We start from the raw sequence: 12448 nt of genomic DNA on the forward strand, positions 1-12448 counted from the left end.
ACGCAGAGACAATCTTCTGCACAGTTCATCAGAAAGCTCAGGTGAAGTGATAGCATCTTCATTTCCCAGGGAATGTAAGAAAAGTGTATAAATAGCCTTTGATAACCCTGGAGAAAGCATGCACTCCTTAACTTTAACCAGCTTCACTGAGGCTTGTCTATGTTGGGATGTGTTTCACGTGTGTCACAAGCAAATGTGTATAAAAGAAAACTACAGTGCAAGATAGAAAACGAAGTTCTGGAGAAACTTGCTAAGTTTCTAAAAAAAATACGCCATGGAAACTATTGCACAGAACGTCACAAGGTAGTTTAGAAAATTGGCTTCAAATGTAATTTCACCAAACTATTCTTGGTGGAGGGATACGTACAGTTCATGAGGGAAAATACTCCGTTTTCCACAGCTCGTAATACAAGAGTCATAATACAAACGCCTGTGATCAAAACGCCACAAAGATCAAACCCAACAGCAGTGTACTCCCCCTGTGTAAACAGCCCTGTTCAGAACGCCCTGTTCCTTTAAATGATAATGAGCCGCTCGCTGTTCACCCCGACCTCGAGCGCACAGCTTTTTAGCCGTTTTCACTCTGTTCTCTTTCTTCTCTATTTTTATGCAGTGCTCTTATTTCTTCTGTGATTGTTGTGTCTGTTTTGCTGCTTTTACTTTTATCTGTGTGCTCTCACACATTCAATGTGCGCTTGGTGGGCTCTAGACCCACACAATAATGTGCTACACACTCAAAAAGAGATAGTTTTTGTTTAAAATATGGGCTCTTTCAAAGTTTTCTCATTGTCCACGTTGCATATCTTTACTGTCCAAATTCCATCAGAACACAATGTAAAACCTCTGAAGGTACGTGTAGGTTCATGGGTCACTGGAGATAGTTAAACCGAGTAAATACAATGGTTTTATTTGTGCTGTACATATGACCCCTAGATCCAATCACCACAACTGTGATGAGAAATCCATTCATCACTGCGTTTCACCACAGAGAGCCACTGCACACACAGCCTCTCCGAATGACTCTGTTTACGTCTCAGAAATATAATCAAGCAGAATTCTTTTGGAATTGGGATTCCTCCTAAAATCCCCCTCTAAAAGAACAACCCAGACCCTAATGAACAACAGCTGGAAGTTTTCAGCCTCCTTTTACATTCATGCAATTACACTAACCGCAGTGACATCATCCAGAACATGCAACTGTGAACGACATTAGTAATTAGTGTTCATTTCATATCGGTCCGTCCGCGTGAATTATGTTCTGTTCAAATTAATTGCTTCTGGAGTCAGAAAGACCACTCAGTGTGAGGGGGAAGGGGGCAGAGAGAGAGAGAGAGAGAGAGAGAGAGAGAGAGGAGAGAGAGAGAGAGAGAGAGAGAATGGTAGAGGAAGAGAGACATAAAGAAAGATTGTTAGAAAGAGATAGAAAGAGAGCGAGAGAGAGAGAGAGAGAGAGAGAGAGAGAGGAGTGAGAGAATTGTAGAGTAAGAGAGACAAAGAAAGATTGGAAGAGATAGTGAGAGAGAAAGAGAGTGATAGAGAGAAAGACAGAGGAAGAGACATAAAGAAAGATTGGTAGAAAGAGAGAGAGAGAGAGGGGGAGAGGGAGAGAGAGAGAGAGAGAGAGAGAGAGAGAGAGAGAGAGAGAGAGAGAGAGAAAGAGAAAGAGAGGGGGAGCTGCTCAACACGGAGTGGAAGACCAGCCCACTCAGTCTTGCAGTCTGCCCCACTGGGGTAAGTTACACTTCTCAGAAAGTGCTCAGACTTTAGCGGGCACACACACACACACAAACAAACACACTCTCTCCGTCTCTGTTAGTGGAGGACTCGCTGGCGGTGTGTTATTCTTTACATTGGAGGTAAGTTCCATGATTTCTAGTTCACTTCTTTATTAAGTGATGACCATGTTTACAGTGTGAATAAAAGAAGTGTCAAAAAGACCTCTTCTTTGGGCTGTAGCTCAGACAGATCTTTATAGAAACTATAGTTCCATTTACACAAACTCAGGTACTACATTAAATACTGATGCATTTGTATGTTCAATGAATTCTACGTATGTATTTTAATGACTAAAGGAGTCTACATTTCAGTTGATGGATGAAATGCTCTGCTGGATGGATGTATTAAGAAGTTCCTCCAGATTTCTATCAGTTACTAAACACTAGACCGGTCTCTTGAGCCTCGTCGACTCAAGCTGTTTTTTTGGGATGGATCTCTTAGGTATACGGGATTGCGCAGCCACTTACCTGTCCATTACCAAACGGTGAATGTGGATGTAGGTGGATCTGTTTACTCAGAATTTACCTGAGAATCGTATCACCGAGGGTTTATTTCTAGTTAAGTCGGTACAGTACGTGAGAACAGGAATCGGTGCCAGTTTTCGAGTGCTGCGCATTTTAGGTTCAAAGTTGTTATGTACAGAATGCTTTACTGTTACACACCTGTGAGGCTTCCACATTTTATTTAAGCCCTAAATGATCCAACATCCAAAAGATCATCAGCTCTAAAGCTTTTAGAAGTTTCAGTGCAGTTTTACACACCTTTAACAAGAGCGTCCCTAAGGTCTTTTTCGTAAAAGTGATGTGTTCAAAGAGAACAATGTCAGCCCGATGTTGGATGAAGGAGTATGATTTATATTAAAATATTAAGAAATAATATATTTGGTTACACAAAGACAACACTGTTTTATAAATAATATACTGCTTCATAAAACCCTAAGACTGTAGGGCATTGTTGGACCTGATCAGTATCTATATTTACATCTATTTATTTATATAATCGAGTTGTTAATTGGAGGATTAGAGCGCTGATGAATGACAGAGTGTGTTTGGCTTCCAAATCCCACCCAGCACTTTGGAGCTGAAGAAAAGGAATCCAAAGCAGTGTTGGCAGGTTTATTTATTTGTGCACCTCCGAGTTTGTCTGGAATGTGAGCTTTTCCCAAAGCCAATTTCACAGGTCGTAGCGCACAGTTTGGGGTAGGCACATCAGAGCCTGCGCTAAATCACTCTTCCCAGTTCAACAGTAGTGTATTGCATTCTGGTCTGCACTAGGTTTTGGATTCATGCACTGATATGTATCCACAGTAAGAGGAGACTGGAAAACGGTTCCATGTGTGAGAACGTTACGGCACGTAGTGGAGGCGAATTCCTCAAGTGTTATTATTTAGGGGAATGTGTTGTACATAGAAGAGCATGGTCTGGAACAAATATGAGATCAGAACCTCGTTTATCTTCATGTCCGTCTTTGCTAATTCCAGTTTTTTGTTTTTGCATCTCAGGGTCCTGAATGCAGCTGAAACCTGAGGACAATAGCACTCTCTGGCTCTCTCTAGTGGTGAGGTTCCTCACTCCACCAATGGGATACAACTGAGACGCTCACTGCACAAGTCTGCTATTGGAAACTCTCAGGGAGGAAACCGCAAAACCTTGGCCTGGACTTTGTTCTCTTTGGCTTCGACTGACTAGTGGACCATGTCCAGCCGAAGGACTATTAGATAGCACTCAAAGAGCTCCCAGGAAAAGTTATCCCCCCCTACAGAATCATGGCAGGGCCTCACTCAACGATGCCACCCTTCCCTACCCCCTCCTCTTACTCCTTCATACAGATGTTTCAGAATTACCAAAACTGTAGCATCATCCAGATGCACTACAAATACACAGAGAAGCTAAATCAGACCAAGTACCAGGGTGGACTCAAACCTGAGGCCATCAGTTTCCTGCTGATTTGCATGCTCATTGTGCTGGAAAATGCCATCGTCTTAGCAGCTATCTGGAAAAATAAGAAATTCCATGTGCCCATGTACTACCTGCTGGGCAACTTGACTCTTTCAGACCTGCTGGCTGGGTTCACCTACATAGTCAATATCTTGATGTCAGGGTCCAACACTCTGAAACTGACCCCTCTGCTGTGGTTCCTGAGGGAGGGTGGGGTCTTCATCACATTGGCCGCCTCTGTAATCAGCCTCTTGGCCATCGCAATCGAACGGCATGTCACCATGGTGAAGATGAAGCCCTACCATGGCACAAAGCGTAACCGTATGTTTGCACTGATTGCCGTTAGCTGGGCATTGTCCATCTTCCTAGGTGTCTTGCCCATCATGGGCTGGAACTGCATGGGTGCGTTGGAGCTTTGCTCCACCATCTTGCCACTCTACTCCAAACACTATGTGATTTTCTGCGTGCTTTTCTTCACATGCGTACTGCTGACCATTGTAGTGTTGTACGGACGCATCTTCCTGACGGTCAAGGCCAACACAAAGAAGCTAGGCAGCCTGCAACGCAAGGGGATTGCCCGCAGATCCCAGAAGTACATGGCCCTTCTGAAGACCTTGACCATTGTTCTTGGGGTTTTTATCATGTGCTGGCTGCCGCTGTTCACCCTCCTGCTCCTGGACTTCCTCTATAAGCCCAAAACTTGCAGCATCCTCTACAAGGCTGACTACTTCTTGGGCGTAGCTATGATCAACTCACTGATCAACCCCATCATCTACACGCTGACCAGCAAGGACATGCGCAAGGCCATCATCAAGTTGCTCTGCCGCCGCTGCCTCATCACCGAAGACGGACAGGTGAAGAAGATTGGGGTGCCCTTCTTGGAGTGTAGCTTCTCTAAGACTGAAGTGGCACTTCACCGTGGCCTGGAGACCACCATCTCATCTGGAAATGGCACATCCTCCCCAATCAGGATCATCTACCCAAAACTCAAATCTGTCAAACTGTGAGCCTCTCACCAGGTGTCATGGGAACGCCTCAAGCTTGCAGGAGTGATCCCACTGGTTAAGAACTGTGAGAACGTGAAAAACTCGCAAGCCCATGAACTCATGATCACTCTGCATTTGCCAGGTGTCGTCATGCGCTGCTGAATTGTTTTGCACCCCAGCAATTGCCTCAAGCTTGAGGGTGCAGCCTTTGTGACAAGCGCACAAGCACAGACAAAGCAAGCGCTCTGGTGCGACTTCGCTGAGTAATCAGTTATTAAGTCTGTGCTATAATTGATGACAGGCATGAGGTGTTTGACAGACTGAAGCATGATGAGTTTTATTATGAATTTCTTTCCCACAAATCTGCCGGACTCAAAGTGCTGGGACCAACTATTGCCTTGGGTTCAGTCCTGAGGGTGTCACAACAACAGAGATCTTCAGCCACAGTTTGAATCCCAATAAAACTGTTATAGACTTTCCATAATGAGGGCAAAGCACAGTTTCTGTGAATCTGGACATCGCTGGTTCGACAATCCAGATGATTCAAGACTGAATACTGAGTTTGTGGAGAACTGAATGAACTCTGAAGATACTAAGGCAGTTAAATCTAGGCCAGACCCAGCGTCCACAGCGCCAGCAGTGAATGAAGTCTTAATGGAATAAATCCCTCTGCAGTTTCCGAAGGGAAGCCACTTTCTGTAAGCACTTCAAAATGGACTTGAAAGACTTGCTGTGTAACTCTTTTTTTGCGAGGTCCTGACTTTCTGTAGCTGTAGAATTTCTGTAGTATGCTCAAGAACCTTTACAATGTGATGACCACTGTTTCACACCAGCATTTTTACCTTCCAACACATCCATTGAAGTATGTTCTCAGCAGAAATGTACACTTTGGCCAAATATTTTCAGACACTGGGTCATCTGCTCCAGAGTGAGCCATTGGTTACAAGGTTATAAAATGTGTCTAAAATATTGGAAATAGAGCGTACACTTAGAATGAGCCGAGACTGGTCTCAGATCAGCATTAAATACCGCACTGTACATGCTCCACTTACCGCTGACGGCCGTCTGATTAGGGCTTTGTTTGCTGATGTACTGTAAATTGTTTCTGGATAACTGTGGCACCCTGTGTATGTTTGCCATCACAATGCATCTATTACCACAAATATGCATTACGTACGATATTTTTATACATGTAAAGTATTTTGTAAACATATGTTCAATGTTGAACTGAACTTAAGTTATATGCCTGTTTTGCATTATGTCTAACACTTTAAAAATATTAATTTTTATTATAATAAACATTCTCCTGTGACCAGAACTGCTTTATTTATTTATTTATTTATTTAATTTAACTCCATGTTTTATTATAAATTAATACAATATAATATAAACAATGTGCAATATTTTAGTTTAAAAAAAATAATAACACGTTTTCAACGCACATCATTCAGTTGCTATTAACCCCTTCATTCTGATGTACTGGAAAAAGAGAAACAAAATGTAGCCTGTACAAATATTATGCACATTTCATCATTTCTGTCGATATAGTCCCCATATGTTTAACTCTGTAAATACAAATACATGGTGCATTTTCAAGTAGAGAATGTGTAGAAACTTTCAGAAATATTTAAATGGTAAGTTGACCCTGGGGTGTACAACATTTTGCATATGACTGCAATTTAATTTCCCCCAGATGAGACTCCACTCTTATTATTTCCATTCTTCCAATCATGGCAAACTTGGATGGAGAGTAGAGCTAGAGCTGATCAAATGGAAAATAAGCACAGAAACGAGGTAGTGGCTTTAATGTTATGGCTGATTGGTGAATGTAGATAGACACATAGACAGAGTTGGAAATACACTGTCTATCGTTTTGTGACACTTATATTTGACATACAGCTAAATGCAAGTGAGCCTGACAATATAGTGACCCAAATCTATTTGGATGAGTGTGTGTGTGTGTGTGTGTGTGTCAGCACTGAATGTTAAAACATTAGCACAGCCCCCTTGTCTGTACATCTGGAAATGGCATTGCCCTACATACTGCAGCGTCTGCAGAGCGCAGAATAGTGTGTGTGTTGCTCATAAATAACACATACTCTGCTGCAGAGGGCTGTGACCTGTATGTGATACGGCAAAGATTACGTTGTCAGCACATCTGTATTTGTTTTCTACAGGTCAAATTAAGTGTGAAAGCAATGGTTTTTTGGGTTTTTTTTGGGTGTGATTAATAGACTGAAGCCTTTGTTTATTACTCAATGTCTAATTAAACAAAACAAAACAGTCATTTAATACTAATCATTCATTTTTGAGAGTCTGGGAAAGAAAACATACAAAAAGACATTGACAAATTTCCAAAATTAAATATAATTTAAATCTTTCCTTAGTTCATTCTTCTCTTTCAACTGCAAAGCTTTCATCTGGAGCCCAACATGAATCACTGGGCAAAGACACACCCTTTATAGTCCATCGCAGGGATCACACACTCACTCAATCAATCACACACTCACACCCTCACGGTTTCACTCGCTCAACCTGTCACTCACAGATTCTGAATTTCACACAGCCTATCCACCCACCAAAAGGGAGTAAACCCAGGCAGACACAGAGAGAACACACAGAAGGACCCGAAGATCCTGGAGCTGTGTGGCAGAGACGTTAACACTCTTATTTGTCAGTGTTCACTGTGTCTCAGACAATGGCTGCAGTGGACAACCTGCACTTGCCGCGTCGATTGGAAATAAGTTAATGAAGCGTGCTGTGCACAGTATTGTGAATGTGTCAGTATATTTCATGATAAGCAAAATGTGAGTCAGCATGTGTGTGTGTGTGTGTGAAAGAGAGAGAGAGAATGTGTGTAGGTGTGTGTTTGTGTGTCACATTTTCTTCGTACATGAATAAAAGGCTGTCACACTTTCTCCCGATGATTCACACTGTGAGAGCAGACATATAATAACACATCAGCACTCAAGGATCTTCACATTCTCACTGAGCACTGAGCAAGCCCCGCTATAATAATTAAGAGTTCTGCTGTAGCCTGGCAATACGTAATATAGAATCCTGTAGAAATATACTAAAATATATTGCCTTTTTATACTGGAAGAGTTAAAGGGGAAGTTCACGCATAAAAAACAAACAAACAAACACAAAACAAAAGTATGAAGATGTAAACAAAGTCTAGAAAAGTCTCCAGCAGCACTGCTGGGTCTGATCCACTTATACCAGTCTGTTATTGGTCAATAGAGCTGATAAAATGGAGGATGAGTTTAGTAACAAGCAGTGGCTTTAACGGGGCGGCACGGTGGCGCAGCAGGTTAGTGTCACAGTCACACAGCTCCAGGGGCCTGGAGGTTGTGGGTTCGATTCCCACTCCGAGTGACTGTCTGTGAGGAGTGTGGTGTGTTCTCTCTGTGTCCGCGTGGGTTTCCTCCGGGTGACTGTCTGTGAGGAGTGTGGTGTGTTCTCTCTGTGTATTCGTGGGTTTCCTCCGAGTGACTGTCTGTGAGGAGTTGGTGTGTTCTCCCTGTGTCCGTGTGGGTTTCCTCTAAGTGCTCCGGTTTTCTCCCACAGTCCAAAAACACACGTTGGTAGGTGGCGACTCATAAGTGTCCGTAGGTGTGAATGTGTGAGTGTGTGTTGCCCTGTGAAGGACTGGTGCCCCCTCCAGGGTGTATTCCCACCTTGCGCCCAAGGTCCTCTGGACCCACTGTGACCCTGAATTGGATAAGGGTTACAGATAATGAATGAATGAGTGGCTTTAACTCATCCCTGAAAGTGTTGGCAACTCTGAAATTGTGTGTATTATTGTATGATTGTGATATTGTATGTATCTTCACTATATACACTCCTTTACATATACATACATATACAGAGAATCAGTATGTACAGCTATTTCATTTTATATAATAATTATTTAAAATTAGACTCAGGCCAAATGTGTTCTAAGACTCAAAAGGGTGTTTATGTTCAGAACAAATAGGGGAAATGGTTCTAACTACAATCCGTGAAGAACCTTTGTATTAAGAGTGTCATTTTCTTCATATAAAAGACCAAACTTGGAATATTGTGTGTCCTATTACTAATTTAAATATTTCTCGGCCGAGGTCACTTCGGGGCACTCCCTGCGTCACTCAAAGACTAACCACCCTTAATACCACACATTTACATTTAAGACGAAGCCCGCTCACAAGACCATGTTAAAGGAAGAGTTAAAGAAACTGAGGTTTAGAAAAGAGCTGCCCTCATTGCAAACCTCGTTTCATCTAGTTATTCCCCTGTTTACCAGTAAACGCAGATGCAAACATGAGCTCAAAACACACACAGGGACATAGACATACATATACACACACACACACACACACACACACACACACATTGGCTACTTAGGCTTCTCAGAACCATGCAGTCATATGTGTACCAAACCAAAACCCTCGCGATGAAACAACCACAGGCATGTGGCTGAAGTGTGAGAAACACGCGTTCATCACCATCAGCACACACACACACACACACACACATCGTACTCACTGCCACCCTACACGACAGGGGAAAGACTCGCTCAAATCAGGAGCAAAAGTGGTCGAAAGTTTAAATGTTTTATCACTGAAACTCCTTTCATGGCACAAGTGTTACTCTCCAGCTCTCTCTGGTTCTCACCCTGTGTGTGAAAACACATCATCTTTAAAATGACACGTCCTAGGGGCCATTTCTCAGGAACTCCGTAGTCATGGGGGTAACGTGAAAGAGAAAAGCCCAAGTTTGCTTCTTTAGTTTCATATTGGAGCTAAATCTATGAGTGGGAATGGATCACTAAAGACTGCACATGGTAGATTTATACCGCTCTAGTCCACCCTGGGCCTCAGACATTGTCACATCAGCTTCAATTCATGCTCATCTGTGGATTAAAGTGTGTAATCCAACATCAGTAGAAACAATGATTACACCTTAAAGAAGCTGTATGGAGAGGGTGTGTATGGAGTTCTGGAGTTTGGAGTGTGTATACAGTGTACACTAATATGATATATATTTACAGCTTTGAATTTTGCATCATGGGATCGTCAGACAATACCTGGAATGTTTAAAGAAGATCACTCACTCACTCGTCTTCTGTAAGTGCACCGTCTGGTTCACGGTGTGTCCTCAGCCTGTCTGGAACCTTTGGGCATAAGGTAGGTACACGCCCTAGACACTTAGTCACTCACACTTGACAGGTAGACAGTTTCACACACTCACCCCATTACTGGGAGACACAGGGAGAACACACCACACTCCTCACAGACAGTCACCCGGAGGAAACCCACGCAGACACAGGGAGAACACACCACACTCCTCACAGACAGTCACCCGGAGGAAACCCACGCAGACACAGGGAGAACACACCACACTCCTCACAGACAGTCACCCGGAGGAAACCCACGCAGACACAGGGAGAACACACCACACTCCTCACGGACAGTCACCCGGAGGAAACCCACGCAGACACAGGGAGAACACACCACACTCCTCACAGACAGTCACCCGGAGGAAACCCACGCAGACACAGGGAGAACACACCACACTCCTCACGGACAGTCACCCGGAGGAAACCCACGCGGACACAGGGAGAACACACCACACTCCTCACAGACAGTCACCCGGAGGAAACCCACGCGGACACAGGGAGAACACACCACGCTCCTCACAGACAGCGACCTGAGGAGTGGTTCACGTGCTGCTCTGCCCAGCGTGCCTGTGTCTGCCTGTTGACATTTGGAATTGATGATTAGTCATTTGTAATTATCACAAGGGTTTCCCAAAAAAAAAATTACTCATCGGCCTCAGAGTTAAGAAAGACACAGGTGCAGCGCCGGAGGACACACAGCATCAAAGCTCGGAGATAAAGACAAACAATACAACGTTAATAACTCTGTACACTGCTCTCAGATCTGATCTAATGATATAATCGGAGTCAGATCTCAGACCAAGAAAAACAAATGCTGCCATTATTCACGTCACACGCCTGCATCAGTTATCTATTTCCTTAATATACTTCTCAGTCTTGACTACAGATCGACACTCAGCTGATCTTAGGATAAAATTACAGTTGTCATGATGCTAGAGTCATGTACCGATTACCACAATGAGACCATGGCAAAATCTAATCTAATTTATAGTGGATATTCAGTTTGTTCCTAGGCCTGTCACAATTAATAACATTATCAACTTATTGGACATTATATGTACACTACCTCTGTAATTTATGCGGGCCTCTTTATTGCCCGTGGTGTTTACTGACGTGTTCGTTTACATAAAGAATGATCGTCACCAACATTGGAGCCAGTGGCTTTGTTCTGTTCTCTGGTTTTCTTTGGTGTCTCTGTTCTGTGGCTGTTAATTTGGTTTTATTTCTGATTTGTTTATTTATATTCCAATTACAATGTCTCAGTATTTTATAATTGTATTATATAATTACACATTTTATTATAATATAAAAAAATTAAGGATAACTAAGTTTTGTTAAAAGCTGACTGCATTTTAAAGAGGTCTAATTCCATTACATGTTTTATATTTCAATATGTATATATGGTTTCAACTTCCATAATCACAGTGTTATATCACAACTGCACTTTATGTAAATTATGTAAATAATGTTATATATTGCACTTCTGGTTAGATGCTAGCTACATTTCATTGGCCCTGTACTTGTACTCTGCACAATGACAATAAAGTTTAATCTAATCTAATCTAATCTAATCATTATGCTGTAATACGATTATTAAATGGTCTTTAAATCACAATAATATGATTTATATTAACAGACTTATTTATTCCAGCATTTCTGCTGTTTAGTCTTGTTTCAAGTTTAAAAGGTCATCATATGTTAGATAAATATTTTAAAAAAGTAGGAAAAAAACCCTAACATTAGTTGGCCATCTTCATTCTGGGTTTGAATAAGCTATGAATATATGTAGGACCCCAGATCAAATTAAACATTAAAATGTAAAACAATATGCAGCACTGGAGCCGCAGTGGCTGACTGCACTGTGCCAAACACATCTAATAGTTCCACTTTCTCTTGTAAGGTCTTCATTGTATTTTGCCATTCGGCAGCACTTTCACAAGCACCAGCTCTTCATTTTGCATCCATGATTACAGCTGTTATTATCTTGCACTTTAAAGATGCAAAAGTTAGCAAGAAATTAGCAATGAAAGTTACACTACACACTGAGAGACAGAAGACAGTTCACAAGTTCTTGTAATAAATTTGTGCATATATTTATGGTAGTAAATCATAAAATGGATATTAAAAAATCATATATTATGGTTTTATACACTTACAAAAATTTATTTTCTTTATGTTCTATAGTCTACACACATCATCTGTGATTTCCTGCAGTAGGGCCACAAAAGCAAAACTCCATATATATATATCAAATCAACAAAAGTTTAATTTTTGTGTGCGGAGAGCTGACGGTTAGTATTTTCATGTCACATGAAACACTAATTTAATGTCATTGTAATTCACATGCCACATGCTTCAAATCATTTGAAAATAAATGTAAAAAGTATGTGTGCAAAAAAAAATATATATATATATATATATGTGGGTTTTTTTTTCGTTCATTGAAATGGTTATTAAATGAAGAATTATTATCTTCACCAGCAGCTCCGGTTAATACTAGTCCAGTAATCCTCCTGTTTCTCTTAATCCAGTGCTAACAGAGTTCCACGTTAATTCTGATGTCCTTATCTTTTGCTTTTCTCTAAAAT

The 12448-nt window shown here is 41.7% G+C and overlaps 1 protein-coding gene across 1 annotated transcript; it reads left to right on the forward strand.

Annotated features, from left to right (window-relative positions):
* The first annotated feature begins 1716 nt into the window (after positions 1–1716).
* On the forward strand, positions 1717–6007 carry s1pr5b (sphingosine-1-phosphate receptor 5b). The gene is made up of 2 exons (XM_066663629.1): positions 1717–1856; positions 3278–6007. Exon 2 carries the CDS (start codon positions 3542–3544, stop codon positions 4718–4720), a length of 1179 nt encoding a protein of 392 aa, XP_066519726.1. The 5' UTR covers positions 1717–1856; positions 3278–3541; the 3' UTR covers positions 4721–6007.
* Positions 6008–12448: the final 6441 nt, after the last annotated feature.

The sequence above is a fragment of the Hoplias malabaricus genome, chromosome 3, assembly GCF_029633855.1.
Source record: "Hoplias malabaricus isolate fHopMal1 chromosome 3, fHopMal1.hap1, whole genome shotgun sequence".
NCBI lineage: Eukaryota > Metazoa > Chordata > Actinopteri > Characiformes > Erythrinidae > Hoplias > Hoplias malabaricus.

What these genes read in the sequence shown, in the direction of transcription:
- s1pr5b (XM_066663629.1), top strand. Translation starts at nt 3,542, where the DNA reads ATGGCAGGGCCTCACTCAACGATGCCACCCTTCCCTACCCCCTCCTCT.